This window comes from Strix uralensis, chromosome 4 (genome assembly GCF_047716275.1).
Source record: "Strix uralensis isolate ZFMK-TIS-50842 chromosome 4, bStrUra1, whole genome shotgun sequence".
NCBI classification, from domain to species: Eukaryota; Metazoa; Chordata; class Aves; order Strigiformes; family Strigidae; genus Strix; species Strix uralensis.
Window position 1 is genome coordinate 8,748,573 of NC_133975.1, and position 27,638 is coordinate 8,776,210.

Consider the following 27,638-nt stretch of genomic DNA (forward strand, 5'->3'; position numbering starts at 1 on the left):
CAGTGTTCTTGCACCTTATTACACATATTACCAGTATCAATACCACAAATCATTGCCCCTCATAGTTGTAAAAGAAAAGAATTTAGAGCTTCTTAATGGCTACCCAAACTTTTAAAATTTCGTATAGATATTGAAGTATGTAAGCTAGTTCAGTAATTAAAGGCCAATTCTCTTTATCAATTTCTCTTTATCAGATCAAAGGCTGACCCTAATCACAAGGCTGGAGCCTCTGTCATACCTTGCTCCAGCCTTTGTCATATGCCTCAAGGTATTTTTTTTTTTTAAATCGCATTCCATTAGCTGACTTGAAATACATTGCTGTATTTTGGTTTTATGGCACAAGTTACAGTAGGAGTTGGCTCATTTAAGCTCACTAACATGATGCACTGAAATGCCATAATCTGAGCTTCCTCATTTCTATCCAATTTAAAACCATTTCAAGATTAATTTCCCCCTTGTTCAGGAAAATCCTTATTGTAGCTGAACTAACAAAATAAGTATGTGTTGCAATAGTCTGCAATGAATACAGTATTACATTTGAGATGATTAGAGTATGTAATCACTGAGACACACTTTTGGTATCTGGCATCTGTTACTCCCCAGCTCCCCAGACTAACTTGATGTCACTTTCTTCTCAGATGACCAGAAATCTGCCCTCCTCCTCCACCCAATTCTACACATAAGTAGCACATTACAGTATCTGCCACAGACTACACATTTTCCACTAGTCAAAGTCACAAGCAGACACAAGTGCAAAGCAAAATGTCATTTTATTTAATTCAAGGACTATTTTCCTTCTAGTATTGCTGAAGGGATCACCTCCTGGGGAATTGATCATTACAAAGTCCCTGTCTAAAAGTTCAAGTGCTCTTGTTGTACATTCTTTTGAACCACAGAAAACATAATGACCAAGTAGGTGGGCAGCTACTTGCAGGTTTATCCCACCTAAATTAGCATTGCTTCAGGCTAGAAAACAATTCAAGTAGTAAAATAATGGAAAATGTTAACCTTTAAGGTCACTACCATATTTTGATCAAAAAGTCCTGAATGTATGAAAAGAACATTTGTACATGTTATGAAGGTTTTTTTTAACCAGACACTGTCAAAGATGGCAGTTAACTATTTTGGACCAGTTGCCAACCAGATATTTAAGAGTTCTATCTGAAGGTTTATTATCAATTTCATTATGCAATTCACTTTTCACATTAAGCTCTTTAACAAAAGCAACAATACCCGCACCAGAATCACTGTAGACAGATTTAGTTTTATAGAATGCCCTTCTGAAAATTCATTTCAAAATAGAGATGCTTTTTCTCCAGAACTGTAAAAGCCATAAAAATGCAAAATATCTGTTAGGAAATTTTTAATCAAAATTATTCCTTAATGTTCAAAATAACATTTAACCTCCTACTTTTTTGTTGTCATCCACATATTGATCAATAGACTAAACAGGTAACAATGGTTCACATTTTTCCCCCACCTGAAACATTTCTTCTAACACAGGCCCAAGATAGGCAATACAGAGAGTCAGGGACATGGATTATGCATGGCAAAGGTAATCCTCTATCATTTTAATTTAGAACAACTCTGATTCTAGCACACAACTTTGAGTCTCAGTTGTTTTCAATCTGCTCTAGGTCCAAGTCCCCACAGTCTAGAGGAAAGATGCCTTCTTCGGTGCTCTCACAATCACTTGTGTCCTCATCACTTTCACATACTGCAGCTGCTTTCTTATAATCCCTGGTTTTGAAGCTACCTTGGCATGACCCATGATGCCTTACTTCATCCAGCTGTTCTTTCATCGGACTGGAACCAGGGGTGATGATGTTCATAAGATCATTTGAGTCACATGGAGATGACACAATTGTCTTCATTTGTGTGTCATCATCATCATCTTCATAGTCAAGGGAGCAAAGACTTTTGGAATTTTTTAAAGTCTGCAATTAAAAAAAAATCATGAATACATTAAACATGACTGTACAGGAGGAGAGGAATAAATTTCTTAAGTTCTTGAACGTATGCAACATCAGAGTTCCACATGTTTAAAGTGTTTGAATTTACTTACTAGGCAATCTGGTTTTGCACAGATATTTTGCCCTTGCAGATTCCCATTAATGAGAAAAACTACCAATCTCCTTTTTAATGCAGAAAGATCCAAAATCCTAGCTTTAGACAACTAAATGAGGAACTATAGGCGCCCAGTTTGATGTATTAGCTTTGTGGCAATCCAGAATATAACATTTAGGTCAGCCACACTGTAGCCTAGTCAACAATTAATTTCCCCAAGTTCCCAAGCCTGAAGACAACATGCCCTTAGGCATCACCTCACAAGAGTCTGCAAGATAACTGGCACATATGGGTAACCTCAAAACAGGAGAAAACCAAGCTTCTACTGGAAGCATCTTGCTCTAGAGTCATCTTAGTTTCTCTTACATTTGGGTACCATTTGAACAAGACCTCAGGAATTTGAATTATTCCGTTTAAATGAAAAGTATATTAAAACCAGAGGGGCACTCACCTTTATTTAGACAAAGGGAAAAAAAAAACTTCAGTACATGTGCTACCTCTGTCCCTCAGATAAGGAAATAAAATGCCTAAATTCCTCATGTAAGGAATCCTTGACTAGAATCCAGAAGCAGCATTTCAAGAAAAACAGAACTACACAGACACCAGAACTTAAGATTTTAGTAAGTGAAAAACTTCTAAATTTCATCTCATACAAGCACACAGTGAGAGGAGGGTGAAATAAGTCAGGTCTCCTCTCAGAGGTGTTAAGAGCCAGCAGAATAAAGTTGTGCTACCTTTCAATATCTTACTGGTTAAGTGACTCCAGTCTCTCATGCACAGGGCAATTGCTTTATTACAAGTAGATCCATGGGGAACAAGACCAACTTTCACACCCATTTTCAGCTTCCTCCTCCAATTTGTCATTTCTTAGGTATTTTATACTTGCTGATATATTCAGATGAAATAGGAACATTAGGAACATTGCAACATTCCCAGTGTGCTTTATTCCAGATGCTCTTCCAGAGCACTGGATAATCTTTTCACTTCAGCAATGCACGTCAGCAGCCACAGGAGCTGTTTATGAGTATCTTTGGGTGTTTTTTAAACAAAACTTCACAAATTCAGAAGAAATCTGAGTTAGTCAGCCTTGCCTGTATACAGGAGGAGAGAAGAGTAAGGAAACCTCACTGAGATGAAGTGATTTGCCTGATCCCTTAGGGTCAATGTTACATGTGGAACATCTTGCAGACAAGTCCACTGCCACTCTACAAGTTCATACAGTTCCTTGGACATCCCTACATCAAACCTACAGAGAAAGTTCATTTGAGGGAAAGCTTGGGTAAAGGTAAAAAGCAAAACACTTGAGTTCTGGAGTTCAGTCATAGCACAGCTAGCCTGAGGAGTGAACAGCAGTACCGGTATGGGATGGTGGTTCACCATTGTTGGTATTTCTCCATAAGACAGACACTGCAGCAGTATTCCCAAGGCTGCACCACGTGAAAACACTTCAGTCCAACACTCTTCACTACTGATCAGGTTTGTTATGCCTGTATTGCACACAGTTGTTTTTGCTCAAACAACTTTCATACCTTATAATATATATTAGATGACTGGTTAACAAGTCATAGGTTTCAGGGCAGAAAGAACTATAAGGGATAAGTTTGCTTGGACAGACACAAACAAGACTTCATTCAGGAGCCAATTTACACAACTCCAAGACCTGCATCCAAAAATCAATTTTCAGAAAAAAAAAATGACTTGACCATAGTTCTGTCACTAGGAATTCACCACAGTCTTTGTTAGCTACAGTTAAAACCCACGTCCAATTTTGCATGTGACTAACATTAACAAAATTGATAACCTTGCCTGAGCAAAAAGCTTTCTATTTCCAAATTTCAATCCCTTAGGAAAACAGTTTTGGTATAAAATACATTGTGTTTTCAAAACATTTCTATATAGCTCACTTACAGCTAATTCAAGTACACACATTTAAGCTCCTTTTCATGACTAAGAGGTGTGAATTTCTCTCATATTTACTTAAAAGCAAAACAGTATATTTTTGAAGCAGAAATTGTGAAAGGATATTTTAATCCTAATTCTATCTCATTGCTTTGAAAAAGAACACATTTCCTGTTGTGTATCTCCATATAGGGGACAATATTTTCAGTTCTTTAAATCTTACAGTAGGCACTGGGAAGGAAAGGGATCAAATAAAGGAAAGCTTTGAAAGTTCTGCTTTCAATGTTTTAGAAAGGAATTCCCGAGTCCCCCTTCAAAATATCTTTTATTCAATTTACTGCTAGAAATTAATCCAACCACACAGCTGTCTTTCTAGAAGGTTTGTGTACATAAATGGAAAATTGCCTGCTAGCTGTACTGTGCTGAAACCACTTGAATGGGAACTTTTAGCCGGTTTCAACACAACAGCAAGTGCATTCAACTGGTTCTTTGTTCACCCACTTGTCACAACCTCACCGAACTAAAAATAGGTGGATTTATTATCTCACAGCACAATCCCACTTTCACAAAGCAAAAGGTAGAAATTGCAATGCATTCAAGCCCTCTGAACTGCAGCTTTACATGTTACACTGGTACAGTACCACACCTTTCAAGCACAATTGTGCTCAGTGGGGAGCCTGCGAGTACTTGCTCAATGGTCCTCATTTTATAAAGGATGCTGGACTAACAAGACAAAAGAGTCCACAGTTGGCAATGGATAGAACTCAATCAGCTAAAAGTATTCTTTTGTGTGATAGAAAAAAAAAGAAAAAAGAAACTCAGAGTTTTAAAAGAAGTGAGGCGATAAAATGTCTGAATATTAAGAAAAAAACTTTGTACCGAAAACAATGGCGGGGAAGGAAATAAAAGAAATCTCTCTAGACCCTTGCCATACAAAGCAAACAAGAAGGGCCCAGAGCAGCTTGAAAGGAAGCTAATGTCTGTACTCTTTACTAAACCTCCAGTTCAGAAACCCATAATACATCACTTTCCAAATATAAAAAGCAATAAAAAGGTTGTTTTTGTTTTACTAACAAAACTAGAGCATTTGCTACAGTAGTCAAGGGAAAAATAAGACATTTATGTGCATGAAAACCCAGTGTATAATGGGAGCAGCAGTTCTCATGCTTCTTCCCCATGCCCCCATCATACACCAAGTCCACCCATTTCCCCCTCAGTTTTGAATGGGGGTGGAAGATACAGCTGCTCTGAAGAGGTGCAGCTGCAGCAGCTGGCACAAAGCAAAGAGCAGAGGAAGCCTGAAACTACCAGAAGCCCTAAGCCCATCTGACTGCTTCTCAGCACTAGTCATCGCAAGAGGATGGGCTGCTCCCTAAAGCCATAGGCTTAGGAAGAGAGGAAATTCAGACTAATTAGACTAGTTATCTGGTTTGCTTTCTGTCCCATCCTGAGACTTTTGCCTATGATTGCAAACCAAGAGATACTGCTTTAAAAGATATGGGCACACAGGGTTTCTTGACTGTCAAGGTCTCTACCAGGGATATGAAAGATGTGGGTGATGCAGCGGTCCTCACAATTAGGAGATCCTGGAATATCAGCAACCAATCCAAGCATAAAACACTGAAGAGGCAGCCTGAGCATGGAGCAACACATGGCTTTTTCTGTTACTACCCTGTACCTAGCCAGTGGATGGAGATGGAACAAGTCAATGGAGTAAGTTAGATGGGCTACATTTCTCCCTTTGAGGGCTTCACAAGTCCTTATTTCACTTCCTGGACTTATGTTTCCTATAGATCAGCCAGAATGGCTCAAGACCAAACGCCTTTACTGTTGGTAACTCACGTCACAGTTACATTTTAGATCAGAAGCACCACGTACAGCATGATGTGTTCCTATCTCAGACACTACCCTATACCCGAAGAGGTTACAGTTTGGCCTCCACAATAATGAAGTCCAACCATGGTACAAGATACTACCCTGAAGAGACTTCATTTAATGAAGCTAAGAGGGTGACTTAAGGACTTTAAATTATAAAAAACTGTCATGAAAGATTGCTCCTAAGCAGCTCGCTGAATCATGTTGAAAATGGCCTTCTGAACACACCATCACCTGACATCACATCCTACCACAAATAGATGTCAGTGTCCCTCCCTGTAAACTGAATTTTCACTTCATGCACCTAGTTACTTGCATTAATATCATTACCTGTGACAATTCAAGTTGGAGACAGGTACAGTGTTTATTGTAAATCATTAGAAATGTCAGCTGGTTGTACAGATTAAAAAATATACCACCACAGTCCTAATCCTTGCATCTTCTACTAGGCATAAAGTGAAAAATAATAAGAAAAATGCTATGTTTATGTAACAAACTTAACCTTTCTGTGGAGTAAAGCTCCTGATGTTTGACTGTCTTTTCTGTCTTGAAGAGCTCTGAGCATTTTGTGAACACTTCAGCGTTCACAGATAACCTTAGCTTTAAGAAGCGTGAGTTGAGAAGCAATACTGCTTCAACAGTACGAAGTAGTGCTGACAGGAGGAAAAGAATATATTATTCTTCATAATGTCTATATGCTTGAGGCTTGCTAATACACTCTAAAAGTTAAAAAGCAAAGTTAACTCGGAAGGAATTTCTCTCTGCTCCCACGAGAAATCAAAGGTACATGATTACTTTAAGTTTTTAAACTGAAATGTCTAAAAAATACTTCAGGTCAAAAACCATTGCATATGTTTAAACTGTGCATTTGAAATAAACCAAAAAAGAAGTCTTTTTTCTTGCATTGAGCTACAAACCAAGTAGTTAAAAACATTTCTATTATTTTATTTTGTGGAAACAGAATCAAATCCCTAGAAAATTCCTGACATCCTCATGAGCAAAATCTAGTCTCTGATCAAATTCACTTTGGGAACCAAACATGCTGTTCACTTTTTGTAGCTCTGCAGTTATCCCCCTCATTTTCCTGGAAATTTGACATGTATTTTTATATTCAAAAATGCAATGCTTATTTCATCATCTATAACTAGGACGCAAAAAGCCATGGAATACTGGACAGGAAGAGAAAGAGCAACCTCCACCATTGTGTCATGTAATTAGACACTTAACTATAATAACCATTCCTTACATCAGAGATAAAGTTACTCCTGCAAAAGATAGTCAAATAAGGTAAATCCTACTTGAAAAGCCAAAGACCTAGTTAAAAATCAATACAAGCTGACATGCAGCAATATGGCTACAACTAGAAACAAAAGTTGTTCAGTACTTTGTCTCTGCTGTATCTTCAAAGGTTATTTTAATTTTTTAGATGTAGGTGCCCAGGAAGACAAGTAAAGTAACATCAACTCATTTGACATCAGATGCTAAACAGCATCATGAAGTAACAGGCTTTCATCTTCCACTAGCCAGACTGTTCTAGATTTAAGCATGCAGTTTTCTGGTGTAGTCTACCATGAAAGTTGATCTATTTATTGGCCTAGATTTTTATGCTTATATTTTGAATTGTGCCACAGTATCCTTATAAGTTTTGTTTATGAGCTGTAAGAACTTGTGATTTGACTTGGTTTTTTATTTAGTGCTAGTAGTTGAAAAAATACTATGGCTTAATGAAATAGAAATATTTAAGTGAAATGCTGAATTTGTCTATACCCACATATGCAGGAATACAAGGCTGTTCATCATGTGAGATAACTGACAGAAACCACTGGAATAGTTAAAGGTCTACAAATGAGAAAAACAAAATGCACAAAGACTGGAGAGGACTGGGGGTCCAGTTCTCTGCCTGAGCACCACTGCAGTCCACACATATTGGTCACTCATACCAGTGGGGAGATTCCAGGAACAGACTCATGCACTGCCATCTCCAGACCCATACAGCAGCCTACTTGTTTAGCTAGGAAACTTTGTAAGACCCAATTCAAATCATTGCTACCACACCAAATTCCAGATAGCCACATGTGACATCACAGGCATGGCAGATCCCATGGCAGGGATTACAACTACCACAGATTAAGTTCAACCTGAACACCTGCTTCGCCCTTGCCCCCAAGTTTGACATATAAGTTATTCATGATAGGCACTCCACATATGAAATCAAATTTCACATTCAAACTAAATATCCTCTCCGCATCTTTTCACTGTAGTGGTTTGCAAAGATCATCTAAACAACTGAGGAGGCCTGTGGATTTTTCAGTTGTTTAGGTGATCTTTGTAAATTAAAGAAAAGAGTTTGTCAGTCTAAAGGTGTTTCTCTAAACTGAATTTAAGCAGACAACACACTACTGCTGTTTTTTATTTACTCCTTTCTAAACTAAATTTTGGTCCGATAGGGACAGTTTAGTACAGAGCTAACATACGCTTACAGGAAACTCAGGTGCTGGGATTTCACAGTTTCTACCAGTCCAGGACCATTCATCACAGGGGTTAACTTTTTTGTTCGTTTTTATAGACAAATTGGAAGCTAAGTGAGTTAATGCAGTAGTTAATGTAATACAGTCAAGAATATGATTCCACAGCAATACTACTATGAAGGAAGTGAACAAATACGACAATTTTCCCCTTATATAAAACCCAGGCCAACATTAAACTGCATTTTAAAAAGTTTACAGTATGGAATTTTAAGATGTTAGTGTCTTACATTTTCTGATTCAGTGAATTTGCAAACTGCAACCTTTTACCTTTCCTGATTGAGTACATATAAATCAGGCAATATTTTATTATAAGAATGTAGAATTACATTCCACAAACATCAGGCCTACATATTTTACTTGCATGTAATTAGGTAGAAAAAGTTTCAACTATTCTTAGTAACAGTCCAGCAAGCATAAATACCTACACATGCTATGAATTATTCCATTAACAGAAGAGGCTCAGAGTATATTTAACTGTTCTGAATTGGCTGATAATCAATATAGTGTCAAACAAAGTGGAACATAATGACATTTGCTTTGTTCAGCTGAATAATACAGTACAAGACTTTGGCCAGGGAAAAAGAAGATTAAACCAAACAAGACGACTACTAGCAGCAGTGTTCATTCAAAATGCACTGATGCATTAGAACAGAGGCTTCCTCAAAGGGAAAGCAGCACCACAAAAAAATACTCAAAAGAGCACTGAAATAGCAGGAAGAACGGCCTGGAAGATGGGTTCTAGCTCTGTTCTTGCTTAGGTAGCAGTTGCAGTCTGGGGTCTCTTGCAGGACCAAAGCAATTGCTCTGCCTTAAGGGAAACAACTGTGTTTGCATACCTTCATCTAGTTATTTTCCTACTCCCTGCTTGACCCTAAGCACATCTCTAATATGGATAATGGATTGATCCACCTTATGGATAAACTGAAGAGCTGGACAACGTGGAACTGGGCCTCTACTGTGCTTGAGCTGGACAAGCTTGAGAGGCTTCAGTCTGGCAAAATCACATTAGCCAACTGCATTAATGAGTGATGGTGTGATGAACAAACAGCTGCACCATTTGTGGTCATACAGAGATGAACACATCTGTTTTGTAGTAGAAGGGCACAGAAGGAAACAATGTAAGCACGTGCTCTCTCCCAACAGAAATAATTCATGTTTTGCCAGAGTAGTTCCATCTTTTCCCATTCAAGAAGTTTAACCTTTCCTTTCAGAAAAGAAACAAGAAACAACATAGTGCATATTATGATCTTCATTAATAGTATGAAGAAATTATTTTTGTAGTTTGTTTAATGTCTAATTCATACAGATTTTAGAAAGATGCATCTAGATTTTTGCATTTTAGCCTGGGAAATAAGGAAGCACACTCACATCATTAACACGAGCTACACACACATCCTTTCACATAGACATAGACTAACATACTTCACAGTTGCTCAAAATGAGCAGTATAAGAAAACTGCCTAACAAGATCACGACTGCAGTAACATCTCTCAGTATTCAGCACTCAGGACCCAAACCCAAAGACCACCCTGGGTTGCTAAAGCCTTCTAATGTATTAATCCTAACAGGCAAATTAACAGACTTGCATACTACAATCAGCTCTAAAATGTAAAGAAAGTTACCTCCAAACGCAGGAGTTTTACTAGGTTTCTAGATTTCTAATTAAATGCATTCAAACAAGAAGAGAAGTTGTAGCTGTGCTTCCACAAAACTCCTAATAGTCACATTTTAGTTTTAGTCACATTTTTTAAGTACACTTTACCAAGCCAACTCTATTCTCAAGTAACAGGGTTTAAGTTGACTGATTATGCACCAGAGTAACACAGGACAGGATTTGACCCTTGTGGCTTCAAAACATGACCATACTGGCTTCATTTCCTGCCATTTATGTGTCATCTATTTTTATAGAGAACTTCTATTCCTGAGCAGTTTAGCCAAGGACTTATTCCTTCATGACTTTGCTATGAGCTGCAAACAATTACTTTCACAACTGAATCACATATGCACTGATTTTTGCAGAGTACACCCATATACCAACTTCTTAAAGTTCCAGCATGTTCTTTTTTTTATCCTCAGGTCAAATATTAAATTGATACGATGGGTCAAATTTCTCAGAAATTAGAGAAGTAAACTCCAAATCCTGATTCTAAGGCTGCCCTCATTAGTTACTGACAGATGTCAGCCTCACCTATATTATTGGGTTATGCTGGCACTCCATCATAACTAGCATTTTAAGGGATTCTATAATTGGGCCATAAAGTTCACTTCTGCCAGGGATGGGGGATGGGAGCGAAAGGGAAACACGACCTCAGCTTGGGAACAGTTCCCCCTTCTTTGGACCAATTTTCCACTACAGAAATACTTGTCCAAAACAAAGCCTTAAGATCTTGTTATACAAGTGCACACAGGCACGCATGGGTATATACACATGCAGACAAAGTACAAGTGCTGTTATGAATCTTTTGCTCAACTCAATGCAAAAACCACAACAATAAATTCTTGTAGGAGCATTAATTCAAACTGTAGGTGGACTCTCGCCACTAATTATTTCCAGAGACAAGTTGAACACAACACATTTGTTTAGAAAGAACAGAATTAGCACTGTTCACCTTCAATCTCTGACACATATACTGCTTTTCCAGCTTAGTATCTGATTTTGGACCATTTTGAATATTTCTGAAACTATGTTGGTCAGGAAGTGTTCTTGACATCAAGTGGCAACCCTGCTATATATTTTTAATACTAAGTCAAGTTGTGCTAAAATTTGTTTGATAAATACAATTTGGACAAGTTTGTTTATTGGTTCAAATACCAAAGCTGACAACACTTCAGCAGTTGATACTCAATATGTTTTTTTAAAAAGGTTGAGTCAGGAAATCACATATGTGGTCCTTTATCCTTGAGCTACACTGAAAAACAACGATATGTTTTAAAATACATCATACCAAGTCAGAAGAGAAGCAGAGCACAAGCAACTTCTGCGTAAGACAGTCAGCATTCAAAACCCTAAAACATTGTGATAACACTAAAATGGAGCTCGGCTTTTCATTGTATGGCCAACTTCAGTTTTCCTCTGTTTTGTAACAAAAAAATCAGAGTTTGCATGAAAAAAGCTATATATTCAAGTATTACACACGCTTTGTTTTAAAGACTGAAATTTGTTTATATTACCAAATTTGCAAGCTTCCTAGCATACCATAAAAGCCTTTGAAGTTTTAGTCACATGGTTACTACTATAACGTAAACTGAAATCGGGAAACTTGTCAGAAGTCTCATTTATTTAAAATTCAGTTTCTGGTAATACTTAAGTTTTATTACAGAAGCACATGTCATCATTAGCACAGCTATTTGATTATTGCAGCCATCACCTCCCAGATCACTTACGCAGAAGACATCTGCTTATAACTGTACTCTATTAAAAGCTGCATCTAACAGCATCTTAAAAGAACCACCACAAACTTCTCTTCAGTTTGTATACACCTGAAAATGAGCATGTAAACAAGTGTGTACTTCCCATCCTAATGGAAGAACAAATTCACATCACTAATGGATCTACATAAATTCAAATCAGTTCATTTTCACATGCCTGAGATGTTTCGCTTTTTCTCACAGCTACAGTATATACATGCAGCAGCAACTGATCTATGCAATGCAAGACTAACAAAAGACAAAGGGACAGTTAAACTTAAGACTTCTCAAAGTGATTTTAATAAATATCTCTGTGGAAAAAACCTCAGGTGAACCAATTTGATTTAGGTCTCTTTCAGAAGATGATGCATCAAGTCAGAAACTGACTGTCAAAAAACAAGGGAAGTTTCACAGCAGATAATATTCAGAGTATGGAAGACCAAAGCCTAGTTTCAGAATGAAAAGTTTTTCCAATCCAGTACTATAAAGATGCACTAATCTATTGGCTTGATTGCCATGTTATTACAAGAATGCTGAATACTAAGAGAACCCCCCCTCTTAAAATTACCCGAGAGGTATAACTCATTTGCTAATAAATTTTTAAGAATTTAATTAGGATTTCATTTTTCGCCAAGAGATCTGAAAAGAAGTTCCCACATCGGTGATTAAACACTATTCAAATCCTCTGCTGCCACCATCTCTTGCCATTTAGAACAAGGAAAAAAAAAAACTATTCCCCTGCCACCTGCCAAAACCCAGATGGTAAAACCTGAGAAAAGTGTTCTCACCTCTCTTTAAACCCTCTGGTGCAGCTTAGGCACATTAACTATAAGTACCCTATATATAACACTGAACCATAGCTCTTAACTCAATATTGTATTGTATTCCAAACAACATCACCAATAATTTCAGCATAATCCAGTTTTATGACAGGCTAAGTAATAATTAAAAAAGAAAATATCCACAGCTGGCTGAAACCTGGCTTGAGAGTTAATAGATGGCCCCTTTTCTCATAATGTCAAATGCAGCTGGTCTGGTACTCATTAGCTCTTTCAACAACCAATACTTACTTGTACATACAGGAACTTGCCAGAAAGGAAAAGCAAATCTGCAGCAGATATTAAGCTGCCTCCTCCTCTTATTAGCACATTGCTTACAGAAAAGTACCATAAACATATAAAACTAGTTTCAGGTATGACAAAGCAACACAGTGCTAAACAGCTCTGAGAAGCTCCGGCTATTTGCAAAGACATTCGTAACAGGGTGCCATTTACAGAGGAGGGGGGAAAAAACCTCTATCCTTAATGAGATTTCCTTTCCTTCACTATCCTCAGGACTTATACTCCCTCACTGTCAGAGCACAGGGAACCTCCAGCACAAGGGCTCACTTCATTACATGCCATTTCAGGCCTAGTTTCACATTGTGACCCACTCCGCTGATGTAAAGAAAGCAAAACGCCAGATGCTCTCTGCGCCTACTACCTCAGTAGCGTTTCATTCACTAGTCCAAAAAACTTCCAGGCATCCATTCAAAACCAAGTACCCCCAGCCTAGTCTGTCCTGTCACAGGACAAAGTGCTGGCTTGTCTTCAGCTCACTTTTGATGCTTGCCTATCATCTCCCAGCCCAGCCTACTCCTATCTCCTTTCCTTCTTCCCAAGCCTGCTGGAATTTGAACTTTAAATGGACGCCCTCTGTGGCAACAATAGATAAAAAAGGAGCCTTTGATTGTTCATGCATTGCAGAAAAGAAAGGAGGAGATTCATCCTGGCTGCGACCTAGCAGGAACTCATCAAGCACGGCTCCCCTTCCATTGCAATGGGATGCCTTAGCCTATAGCTACTCATTCAATCTCCCTGCATCTATGTTTCCATTCAAAGAGGATGAATTCTTCATGTTTCCCCTGTTAAGGAATTAAATGTTGATCCTATGAATGAAGGGCAACACCAAGTTTGGAAAGCTGCCAAAAGGTTCTGTAACACTCAGCAGTTTGGATTTAATTCAATACTTATTGATATCTAGCAGGATTTATAGCTGCATTATTTATAAGTGAAAAAAAATCAGAGCCATATTTAGACCTTGGTAATAAACTATTTTTAGCACCATCTGTTTTCCTAGTTTGTTCCCTTGCTTAGGCAAGAGCATTCTTTCACCCAGTTCCCTCTTCCTTGCCCATTTAAAAGAATCCAGAGCCTAAACCAAAGCACAAGTAAGGATCACACTGAATACTTACTGTGCAGCAGCCCTCCTAATCATGTTTTAGAAATCAAAATTGCTGACTAAGGACAATCTTGGGCTGATGCAACAGTACATGTTGTCTTCAGTTACAAAAAGTGAGCAGATTTTTTTAATGCAAGGGGCAATGTGCTTCACAAAAAGAAGGATACTATCTAGAAAGAAACAATTGATCATTAACTGCATTAGCCATCTGAAAAGCGTTCACACTTCTGGCAGTGCATTTCTGGGCAACACATGCCAAGTTTCACCCTCATTAAACCCACAGATATTTTGTCTCAAGTACATTCTGCCAGGCCAGGCTGCTGTTAGGGGGGAAGACACAAATCATAAGCAGCTGCTGCAGGCACCTTGCCTCTCTGCAAGATGAGGTGTTTGAAGCCGCAGCTGCCACCCAGTCAAAAGCTCCCCTAAACTTCAAATTACCCTCTTCAAGCTTACATTTACACTCTGCTTTTAGTATGGGACACGACACTGGTGGCATGAGAAGAGGGATGGAGTGAAGGGGTTGCCGGTTCCCTGCAAGAGAAGCATGGCTTTGGGTACTTGCATGCTGATTAAGTTCTCAGAAACACACTTGATGGCAGCAATATATTAATCTTATCCTCCTGACTCACAAAAGTTTCCTTTTTACTCAAAACAGTAGCAGAAATATTTGAAAGCTTTACTGTTAATTGTGTCACATTAATAAATTTTACTTTAGGCAGAAAACTTATCTAAAATATGAACTCATGGAGTTCTTACTCTGCAAAGGGCAGCAGCAGTAAGGGCTGCAAGCTGGTTTATTAGGGCTTGCAGCACAAGTTAAGCATTCCTGGGAAGTGGAAGACATGCAGCAAAACACAAGAGTACGTCCCAGCACATATGTCAAAACTGAATTCTACAAATGCACAACAGACACATGCAGCCATTATAATGGATTCCAAAGAGTCTTGAGGACTTTGAAACTTTCAAGCAATCAATATTATTGATTAATATAACATTCATTTGGCACTGGCATTATGCAACAATAATTTTAGTGTGAAGGAAATATACTGTAACAGTGCTGTCCAGCTAGCAGCCCTTGGAATGCTTCCTTCCACTTCACTTTTTTCAGTGAAGAAAACAGGACACAGCACTTAACAGCAAGTACAACAAACTGACAGGTAGATGGAAGGACTACTTGGCAGTGTGATACAAAAGTGGGCCTCTCCCAGGATCAGAGCCAAGATGCTGAAGTCTGCTCCCAGTGAGAAGCACCTCCACACACCTTAGCAGCAACCGCTGTGCCCCATCTGCCAGACAAAGCTCAATGGCTGCTGCTACCAACTGATGTGCCGAGTGGTCCGTCTCTCTCAAGGGGAAAAAGCTCCAAATCTGTGCTATTCTGGCAGGACACATTTCAAAGGACAGTCTGCCTCAACTGAGAGTTCAGTAAAAATCTGTTCAATGGAGAGAATCAAGGTCTGCTCTACTTTCAGTGGCCATAATAAAGCACATGGATAAAAGCCAACACACACAGTAACTGTCACAGTAAATTTAAGAGCTATTGCCTAGTATGTTTAAGAGCAAGAAGTAAGCTTGCAACTGGTAGTTCAATTCCCTAAGGCTGTTGCATAACCTGCAAATACATTACAACATAAGAACAAATTAATACTGGTGATTAACCAGGAATGTAATCAGAGGATCTGGAAGTCTTCAAAATGCAGCTTGTTGCAAGCATTGTACCAAAGCATCTACCTTTCAAATGGGCAAGGATGCTCATTTGTTTGCACTCAGTATCAGTCTTAAATATAAGCACGCACTTCTACACAGATTTGGAACGTGTAACCTACCTTACTCCTTTTACAAAGTTCACTTCTTATTACCTAGAACATATGCATATTTAGTATGATTATGCATTAAGACAGGACTATAGGGACACATGAATTGCAGTCTTGGAAAGCAACTGAAGATGATGGCAAAAAGAACCAGGATAAGGCTTATTATCTGCCCATTCACTCTTCCCTTACACACCAGAGAGCCATGGAAAGACAACAGTTATCTGTCCTTAAAAATCAGTGATCACAAAGAAAGGACTTTGTGATTAACTCTCAAGTACATACCCATCTGAGATGGCTGGATGCCAGTGAAGAGAACTGTTGCAAGTCAGAAGAGTATGTATAAACTCCATTTATATCCTAATCCATAGTGCTCTCTCCCCTCAACGCCTATGCCTGGAAGGGGTCTAGACAATTGTGATCCACAACTCCATCACTGAAACCCTTTCTCAGCCAATGTTCTTACATAGCAAGCCTATGTTAGTGATCTACATCTGGTTCTAGCTGTATCAAATCATATATTGGCAAAAATCAGAAACCATTGGGAGATTTGCAATTTAACTTAGTTAAGTAGCTAATATTCTGTAAGTGAAGTCTGAGTTTACCTTCAACCCCTGATTTTAAAAATAATGTTCCAAAAGCATCAAGGTAGTTTTATCTAAGAATGTGACTTTAAAAGGGTCATACAATAGAAGCAGCAACCTCAATAGGCTTGTTGCTGCTACTTCGCATTTTGAACAGTATTACTTCTGTTCTCATGATGATCACCATTCAGCAACATGCTTCCATGTCTAGGCCTCCAAAAGCAGAGCAGAGGGGGAAAAGGTACAGAAGAGTCTTTTCCTTTACTTGTGTGTATATATATGCTCTTTAACCAGCCACAAACAAATCACTGCCTCCTGAAGCTAATTAGAACAAACACATCAATACTAGCCCACAAGGTCACTTATATTTTGTTCAATGCTAACTCCTAATTTGGAGTGGTACCACCCTTGATAAAATGCTTCTACTAGGAACATGACATGTACACAAACTTCCTTGATCATTTCCAGTAGTTGACCATTTCCTACAATTGCTGTATTTTCGTAAGAACACGCTGGCTTACGTCCACTACAAATGTTTGGAGGCCATTTGAAGAAGTTTGTATTCAAGCTAAAGTTGGGATTCAACGTTTTTAGTGGTTAAGAGTTAAGAAGTGGATGCATACTTCAGGTATTTTAAATATGCATTTACACAAGGATTTTTCCTACCCCCTTAAACAGTCAAGAGTATGATCTTCTTACTAGATCTAAATGTACCATAAAATTTAACAAAATTGGTTCTGAATCGGACTCTTATCACTCCAAGACACAACAAAAACATTACACTTGACATTCAGGTACCCTGCTGGCTTGAGGAGTTAATTTATTTTAAAACAACTGAAATTTCTGCTGTCTACTTTACCAAGGAGAAGATACCACCTACAGAGCTCAAGCACCACAGTGAAAAGGTAAGTTAACCTGAATTTGGAACAGGTTTTTTCACATATAAGGTAGCAGCCAAATAGTTTGGATCTCAATGAAGAATTTAATAGCTCCTCAAAAGACAGGGATCAATTAAGTTCTTTCCAGTATACTCAAGCCACTTAAGATCACTACTTAATACCTAGGGTCTATGCTTTCTGCAGTTAAAAGTAGCTTGAGCTCAGTAACAGAGAAGACAGAATTCTTACTTCTTCACACAGTTATTTGAACTCTCCAGAAGGTGTGTCCTCTCCCTAGGAGATGGGACAGCAGTTCAGTTATTTTAGAATACAAATAGCAGAAGACAGTATTTGTCAACATAGTGTATATATTCTTTAGTTATAAATTTGAGGTGACTCTAGAACTTAAGACGCACTCCACTGCGTAGTTAAATATTCCTGTATCATATTAAATCCCATTATTCCATTCCTACTCACCTGACTTCATATACAACACAAGCACAAAGCACTTGAATTTAACAAGCTTAAGAGCCATTTACGAACCCTACTGCACAGTCACATGCCCTGAAAACACATCTTCTTGTGCCAACTATATAAGCTTTACAAAATTAAAAAAAACAGGGTTTTTGCTCTGGGAGATGCAATTTTAACAAGCCTTAGAAATTCAACTTAAACTGAATTCTGTTTCTGTAGTAACACACACACAACTTACAAGGGCCACCCTATCCAAATAATATTTCTAAATGCTTAATACAATGACCATTGAGCACTTACAGCAGTATACAATCACTTTGAAATCTTGAAGTCCATATTTTGATTCAGGTAAGTGTCCTTAAAACAAGCTCAGTGAATAACATTCTCAAAAAAACATGCTTAGGCAAGCTATTACGCAAAAGTAAACTCTAATTGAAAGCTGAAAGGAGGGAAGGGAAAAAAACCACACACTAAGGTTACATTTTGAAGATCTAGAGCACATCAGGAGTCTTGGCCTCTGGATCAATTTTTTTATTGTGCACTAATGAAGAATTTCCAGAGAGGCTCTGTGTTGACAATGCTTCAAGCACAACTGACTCTTGTAAGCACACACACTGTAACAGTTACAAGTAACTTGAAACTTTACAAAATAGGACATGACAGTTAAGCCACAAGGCACCTGTCCTACGCATTTTAAGATCTTTCATACTACTCATACATCATAACACTACTTCCTATCGCTTAATTATTTTTAACCTACTATTTCAATCTAAATACCTTTATAACATATATCATTTTAAAAGGACAAGTTTTAACACACTAGCTGAAACTGAGTTTGCCTAGCATTAGCTGAAGTTTGGAAAAATTTTACTCCTGCCAAACAATTTACGCCACTGTATTCTTGTTCAAATACTGCAAAGATCACAAAGTTCTCCTGCTTCTTACTGTTAACATTCATTAGTCTAGAAGACAGCCAAAGTGCATACCGATCAGTGTAAAATACAACTGAAAGCTGTTACATTTTAACTAGAAAAAGAAGCTTCATACAGTATCCTGACAAATACCTGGAATTTGCAAAACCCTTCCCTAGAAGGACAGCACCTTTGCAGGCCTTAAACTGCTCAACCCCTGGCTTTAAAGGCTCTTTATTAACTTCTGTGTTCATAAAGTGTGTAAAGTGTATCTGGCAGCCCAAGCAACTACGTATGGAGTTTTTGAGTTCTGACAGACTAGTCTAACTCTTGCATGAGAAAAGGGGACACATAGGCTATGTACCTTCTAGTTTTAGTAGTCAGGCTAAGCTGAGGCAAGAAAGTTTCTTTAGCAGGTCAGAAGCTAGGAACAAATATTAATGAACGTGGTACTGGAGCCTCCTGCTACATACATCCTTCTTGGGTAAGAACAGGGTGGAAGAAGAGACTCATACCTATAGACCCACAGCAGGTATCAGTGACTTCAGAGAAGTGCTACAGCATACAGAAGAGGGGACACACTGAGTCAGGCCCCAGCACTGATGCAGACCTGAGTATCTACATAAGTCTTGAGATGTACCATTCCTCCCTCCTCTTACACTGACATGTATAGCATGTTCTTTGCCTACTGCATTGAATCCTGTGCAAGAAACACCATATCCTTTTGGAAATAAAATAAAAGCTAATCCTTTTTACTGATAAAGGCAGTTACATAAAGAGGCAGTTATACACAAAAAATTCTGCGTGTAAAATTTCAACTCTTTGATATTTCTGCTTAAGACAAACTATGTAATGATACCTGGAGTGCTGGGGTATTGCAAACACTGAAAGATTTTAACAATTTTCAACAGGCCTCCAAAATAACTGAACATTTTACCCCACTGCATCATGAAAACAGACCCACCTTTGTGCTAGAGATACTTCACTTTCAAACATTCTATTGATGTGAGCAAAAGGCACTTTTTTTGTATTACCGTGAGATGCTCCCTCTCCATTTTTAGAGGAAAATGGACATTACTAAGGGTTTGCACCTACACAGGAAGAACTGATGAAAACGGTCAAACAGGAAAAAGGCACTAAGAGTGTCTGCATTCAGTATTCTACAGTAGTTGCCCATCAAAACTCACACCTTTCCACATTTGATAACTGTGCTACACAGGCAAGCCTCAACTTGCCTCACTCATACATATGTTTGGCCTTGCTACAACTTGTCCACTTAAAATAATGGGTTGTCAAATTGACAGTATGATTAGGGGAAGAGACCAAGTTTCCTCTGGTGATACTGCACAATCATTCGTGTGAAAGAATGTTAGTGCTGTTTTCAAATTAAAACCAGAGGGTGTTTCCCTACTACAGAAGAAAGACGTTTGACAGTCTAAAGATATCTTTTGTCAATTTGTCCTGTATACCTTGCAATAATTAAGCACAACGCAATTAAACACAAGTTTAGTTCAGATGAGTTCACTGGCTTTCATGCAGCTGGAAGTAATGGTCCCAGGCCAGAAGATGACAAATTTGTCCAAGAAGTTACAAAAAGTTAAGTAAATTGATGCTCCCTTCTTTCCCAGTTTCTGAAGTATTTTGCATTTTTGCTTCCCCATCATCCTTCTTGATAATGCCTAGAAGAAAGGATTATGGATCAAAAAATAAAATTAACTGGCAAGAAGATTAGCTCTGAAGTGTTTTAGTTACATTAAAAAAACTATTCATTGAAATTATGTTTTAGTTTAGATCAGTTTATCAGTTTCCATACATAATTTGAGCACTTTGGTACTTTGACATTTGCCTGAAGTTTACAACCTTGCCACATTAATAATGAAGTTATTAGCACACCAGACCCCAGCGTTGGATGCTTAGTATGCAGCTGCAGCAAGCAGAAACAATTTCATCCTCAGAACTGAGGATGTGTCTGCTGTTTTCTCAAAGTTATGTAAAGGCAGTTAAAAAACTAGAAGTACTATTAAGCATACATCCAGATTGATGGAACAATCATTTCAAAGTGCACCAAATGAATGAATTTCGTTATTTTTTAATTACTGCAAGTTCAAGATTCTTAGAAAAGGCTGTGAGGTGGATGAAGTGTCATAAGTCAGTACTGCAACTTAAACAGTAATGGAAAGCTACCTGGGCTTACATTTCATACAGGGTGCTGCAATTTAGACTCCAAAAACTCTTACACTAAGACAAGCTCTTCACATTTTTGCAGTTTTACTGTTAAAAACCAAAGTACTAGTTTAGCTATTACAGGTTTATCAAAGATACACTGTCAGCAAGATACATCTTTTGACCTGGCAAAATTACGCTTAATACAGAAAGACATATCTACTACTTATCCTACTGATGACTTTTACTAGAAATTGTATTTCACCTCAGACTGCCTTCTACTATACTTCAGAGTTGAGAACTCCTGCTCAGGAGATGCATTTTGTTCTCCATCACTTCATTATTACAACAGATCTAATCTCCAAGGTACCATCTTATTTGCTAGTTAATGCAAATATTTACTTAAACTATTTAATTGCATGTTTAAACTAGACAGGTGATGCTTGATCAAAGTATTTTCCTGAAAGTCAGATACACAATGTAGCAGATGGGTTCACGTGGCAAAGCAACCTCAAAAATCTATGGTGTCAACTCCAGTACTGGGAAGAGTGCAGAGAAACTATAGCCATGACAACAGCTAGTCACCTAGAAAAAAGCTGCAACACCTCCTGGTATCAAAACAACACATATGAGTCCTAACTGTGTTGCCCAAACACAAGCCGTATTTTTCAACCCAAACTGATACCTTTAATCTTGATCTCTGAAGAGCAAATTTGAAATCAGCTCCTTCTGTTACACATACATAAAAAGGAATTAGATTAGAGAATTATACAAGTAACTCATTTTTTGGTCTCTGCTTGTACAGAAAGGTGGACAACTCCCAACACCTAGGTAGGAAGCAACTAGCAAGATTTGAAAGACCTTTAGTCTCATTTATTCTTCTTTTTCTATTATACAGACTTGCCTGGAAATGACCATGTTGATTTATGCTATAAGAACTTCAACAAAAATGTAATCCTTTGCTTCAAAACGCACAGTAAGAACCTCATTTATCTGACCACTCGATTACTGGGAAATCCCCACATGGATTCCAGAAACACTGGAAAACCTAACCAATGGACTGCACACTAGCACTGGGTGTCCTTGATGCTCTCTCCCTTCCACCACACCAAAAAAAAAAACCACAACCCAAACTTTAGAGGCCTTCTTGATACTTTCTATTTCCAGATAATTCTTCTAAAATACTGAAAAGATTCCCCTTGCTTTTTGCAAACTTAAACCATTCGCATTTTAAAATGGAAATTCCCCTTCACACATACACATAAGTCTTCACCCCTGTAATTTTAGCAACAAAAACTCATTTCATATCAGGACTGCAGCTGCATTTATTGTAAGCCAATTTTATTTTTTCACCAAAAATCCACAGCAGTCATTTGTATCTGTAAGACTAAAGTTGGAAGCAAGTTACTTTCTCTAATGTGTTTATGTATCACACTGAACTCAAAAAGTCTTTCTGAACATCAAAAACCTCACAAAAAGATGAGTTTTCTGCACTCATCCAACTAAAATCTAGGACCTCCTTATCTTCTTTCTGTGTGTACTGCTCTCACAGGAAGCTTCTTGGGTGGAGACTTGAAAAAGTTCTAAAAAGCCTATGAACTGTATCTGAATTACTAGTACTAGTTCAGTTTTGTTGCACATGCCCATTTCTGCTGTACAAATAAGCAGGCCTAAACCAGAATATGGTTCCAGAGAAAAACCTCAGCCCTGGCACATCTTCAGCCCCTTAGAGCTGAAGAGATCACACACCCCACTCAGCACTGCAATTAATTGCAACTCTTCACATATTCTACTTACCCATGTTGACATAATCAAAGCAGATTAAAACACTTTTCCAGAAGCAAGATAGGCAAGGCAGCTAAACGACCAGACTTCAGTCCAAAGGGGCCCATAACAACAGCATGACACAACTAGTCTTGGAAGTTACGCCTTATCCCAAAAGGAAAAGGGTTAGTTCTTTAAAACCACGCTATGACATACCTCTTGGCATAAAAAGTCAAGATATAGTCTGCATTAAAAGCCCTAATAGCAAAAAGTTGAGCTGCCTATAAAAAATAAACTAAGCATTGAACCTCAATTGCTTACTCTACAAAACTACATAGAAAAACAAGTCCAGAGAATAATTGTTTCTTAAGCATTCTCCTCAACATCCATCCAGTGGTCATCATGATCAGATAGGTTTATAAGCATGTACAACTAGAAGAGCTGTATTTCTTAACAGCACTGTCACGTTTACCTTAAGTGTGGCACAAACCTGCTCTCAATTCTTACACTATCTACTTCAATGACCAGCTAAAACATCATACATTAGTTTTGCCAGACATAGTGCAGCAATACCAAGAACCTCATATAGAAGTGAGACCTAATCAACATAAAAAAACTGCACAATGATGGAGGTGACCACCTGTAGACAATGCACCTGAAGAGTGGTTAAAAGGGAAAAAAACACCCCAAAGAGTACATTATACTAACACTTCACGAGTTGAAGTTGAGTGGCATCAGCCACATAAGGGAAGGCTGGAATATTCAAGAACTTGATTGCAATGATATCATGGGCACATTTATAGAAAAGCACAAGGACACACTATCAAACTGCATCATGAGGAATTCATCAGTTGGAAGGGTCAGAGCAGGACAAGAAAAACAAGTGACTGCAGTCACCAACACAATACAGCCATAAAAGGACACAGAATAAAGCAAAAGCAGTCCCAAAGCAGAAAAAAATCACCATGTTTCAAGAAAGGAGTCGGAGGTAGGAAAGGTTCACAGAACGGCTACTTCAGAAGGGCCTGGTTTACTTAGCATGGGGAAGAGGACAATCAGCAATAACCATTCTCTAGATCTACATGCTGTAGAGGGATCAACTGGAAAGGAAGGGCTGAAGAACCAGCTCCAGAGTACATGCTCACATAAGGACGAGTGATATAATCAGCCATGAATAAGTTTAAGGGATCACTCTCACAACTTTATGTTAGAAAACCAGTGGGAAGAATAAGTCAACCATGTCGGGAATGAACAATAAAATCCAGTTCCAGTTAAAACCCATGTTAGGTGGTGCTTACACGCTAATCTTAGAGAAACAAAACACACCAACCTCTGCTTTATTCATTTGCCTTTTGCAGTAAATTGAAGCCTAGGAACCTGTGTAATCTCTTTCAACAACAGACATAAGCTTGGCTGTACATCTGACAGCTATTACTTTTTGGAGATTTTGATGTTTCTACAATACTTAAGCCTAACCAAGAAGGTTGCGGAAGAGAAACTAGTAGGGTGGGGAGTGTTACACAAGAACAAGCTTGTCCAATCTCAGAATATATTTTAATAGGTCACAAAAAAATATTTTGAACACAAGTTGGTCAGTGAAGGGTGAAAGCAGCCTAGTACAAAATAAAATATTTTGAGAGCTGTATCTTAAATACAATAAAATAACAAGGAACCAACATTTAAACAGCCTTTGTGACAGACTAGCACTTCTAGGCAAGATTTCTTTTTAGAAAAAAAAATGAACCTGTCCCAAGTTTTCTTCATATGTATGGAGTACAGCAAGAGGAGAAAACTAATAACTTAAATGAAGTAACTAGGAACTAGCGTGTTTAGTTGATCAACAAGCTTCCTAAAGGAAGGAAAATGTACCAGAAAACACAAGGAGAGAAAAGGCATCACTCAGTCATTCATGCATACTCAACTCTAAGAAACAGTCTGGAATATCTTACTGGTTTTCAGGCTTCCAACACCTAAAATTTAAATTGAAGTAGTGAAAAACTCAGACACTACAATCTAATTTTTTTTAAAAAAACACCACCTTTAAACAAATTAGTGATGCTCAAGCCCTTTACCTTACTTAGGGACAGAAGTATCATCTTATGCCTTACTCTATGCACACAAAGCCTTTTCAGATGGAGGGGAAAAAAAAAAAATATTGAAGTAGGTATGAATCACATTAAAGAATTTAAATACTACACGTCAATTCCAGATCAGTTGAAGGGGAAGGTGCTTTAATGCAGAGGGAGTTAACAACAGCATTCATAGTTTGCTAACAGTTCCACTGAGGTTTGTTCTTACAGATTAGAGGTTATTACAAATATGACTGTTCACTAAAAATGTGTTTCAACATCCTGCCATTCCTCTTCATTTCCTTCTCTGTAATCCTCAGTTCTACAGTTTCCAAGCATGAACTACAAGGATCAAATTATTTCTGCTGTAACTTGAAGGTAAAACTACTAATATGCATTACAAACTGTATTATCACAAAACTGGACTTGACCCCCACTCTGAATGGATATACATCAAATGATCCCCCATGGAAGGCACAATATGAAGTCTGTTTCATAATAAGGGAAGGACTTTACCACAACAGGAGGAAAAAAAAAACAAACCAAAAACTGAGTACAACAGCAGCTAAAGCAGCCAAGCAGGATTGTTTGCAATATTTCCTGTAAGATACCAAAGCAAAAAGAGGTCTTTTTTTTTTTTTAAATAAACAGAGAAGAAATTCAGAGTGTCCCAAACCTGTCACTCATTATGCTCTGCAGACAGTATGTTGTAGCACTCCTTTGAATCTCTTTCCTATTTAGGTCACAGTTCCTGCTACTCCTACAAGTTACTGTGGTACTCTGACTGGGACAGAAAAAACACCTCACATTGCCACTATTAGTCACAGTAAACGTGGTAACATTTTGTACATATTGATTTTGTAAATATTGATTTTTGCTCTGTATTACTGGCAACTACCACTAGTACATCACTACTCAAGAGAACAAGAGTCTGAACTGAAGTTATTTAGCAGGTGCACAAGCAACTCTTAAGGTAGAAGATCCAGCATGTAGCAGTATACTCATACCTGAAGAAGAAATACCATTTTGTGCTTAAAAAGGCATTGGAAACCAGAGTCCATCTCAAGAACGTCGGTCTTACAAATAGTGCTGCTCAAGGAAATAATAATTGGAAGAGACAGGCATTGAGAGCTATTCATAGACCTAGAGCATAAACTAAAAAGGCTGCAGAAGACAGATTCCTTCCTTCCCGCCTCAAATGCCAGCACCCCATCCTGAAGTACAAAAGTATGCTTTTTTTAACCCATAGCTTCAAGGCACTAACTGCCAGATTGTCAAACTGCTGACAGTGGTAAAGAAAAAAAGATATCCCCAAATTCTGTTTGGGAACAGAACTTTTGGGAAGTTTTCACCCTTTTGTCACCATCATCTGGTTGCTGACTGTGTCATACATCCTACTTGTGAGACTTGTATCATAGCTCCCCAGAGGTCTTCATATTTTTCAGAATATGCACTAAGACAGAAAAAGCCAGAACCATGCTAAGTGGATTACAGTTTAATATGGTAATGTTAAAGATTCAGAACCACAGTCGCTGTGGAAGTAGGTTCACTAAAAAATACAAGCCATAACGAGTGCTATTTCAATAAGTGATAATCACATTTCAATACAGATAATCACATTTGAGCCAATTTAGATACTGGAAGGATGACCCTTTTGTTACAACAGCAGTGTCTGGGAGGGAATTGTGGGTCGGGATGTTGAGGGAGTTCACGTGGCTGCACAGATGCTTGATACTCCCTGGTCTGACCCTCAAACATGCTATGGCTACACTTGAGTCATCCAGCAAATGTCAGGGTCACAAGATCCCAAGCCTAACTAGTCAGGGAACACTTCAGTAATCTGCATATGGCAGCTTCTACAGTAGCCCAAGATGACCTTAGTGTGTTTATATAGGAACCGAAGATGCCATCAGTTGGTCATGCTACCACACAAAAGATCAAGGAGAACTCAATGCTACTGGATCTTTCTGGTATAAGGTATAGAATGATTCTTACTGCCATAATGAAAGTGGAGCAGGATGTAGTGACGCTCAACACCAGGAGGCACAGCTGGTTTTCTGGACAATTATTCTCTACAAAGGAATCTAAACAAGATTTTGACACCAGACCAAAGAACTTGAAAAATCCCTAAACAGAAAGCAGCAAAGCAAGGCAGAGCAAAAATTACTCAGAGCAAAGCCAAAAGGGACTTATAGAACAGTAACATAGAAGAGGCAGAACCTGAAGAGTAGCAAGCTGTGTAAACTACTTAATTCAGCACATGCCCTGGTCTCACACAGTAATATAAGAAGAATTATTCCTGCTTCCAACATTCACTTCCTTCCTTTGAGGGAGGACAACAGAGCTTACAGCAGCAAATAATAGTCCATAACTTCCTTATAAAACATAAGCACATGCAGGCACACACAGATCCAGTAACAGGGAAAGAAGCTGGCAACACTTTGGAGGAAAAAAGTTTTTAGACCATGTGGAATTAGTCAGAAGACCTCATGCTGGCTTGCCAATTTCCAATAAACACAGACATGTATTTTGTAAGGTTGCTTAACTGTCATTTGACAAAAATGTTGATTCCCAGTAGAACAGTTCCATATTTTAAGTTTGTACCATGTAAGACTCATCCCAAAAGAAAGAGACTTACATGCCTACAGGAAGATTTGCTTTCTCAAGGTCTGTTACTGAAGGAGCTTTTTAAGTTCAAGTAGCTACATTTTTAAACTTTTTTTTTTTAGAACACAGCTGGGCAGAATAGCATCCAAATTCAACGGTAACAGAGGCAGAGACTAGAGGCTCTCCAAACCATGTGTCAAACCAGACTAACCTCTTCAGGCAACAATGTTCAAGGTAAGAAAAACAGTAATCTGTCTCAAAAATAACTAGGTCAAGAAAACTCTCTGCTGTGGTTAGAAAAAAACACAAGGCCACTTCTTAACAAACTTTATGACCTGTACAACTCTGCTTTGGAATGTAGTTATCAGTTATGTTTC

General features: G+C 38.2%; 1 protein-coding gene across 5 annotated transcripts in view; it reads right to left on the reverse strand.

Annotated features, from left to right (window-relative positions):
• Positions 1–751: 751 nt before the first annotated feature.
• FAM53A (family with sequence similarity 53 member A) overlaps positions 752–27,638 on the reverse strand; it is a 72,799-nt gene continuing 45,912 nt past the window's right edge. For all 5 annotated transcript variants that reach the window (XM_074865560.1, XM_074865556.1, XM_074865557.1 and 2 more), the window contains exon 5: positions 752–1,937. In XM_074865560.1, the coding sequence (XP_074721661.1) occupies positions 1,614–1,937 (324 nt within the window). In that variant the 3' untranslated portion in view covers positions 752–1,613. The remainder of the gene's footprint in view (positions 1,938–27,638) is intronic.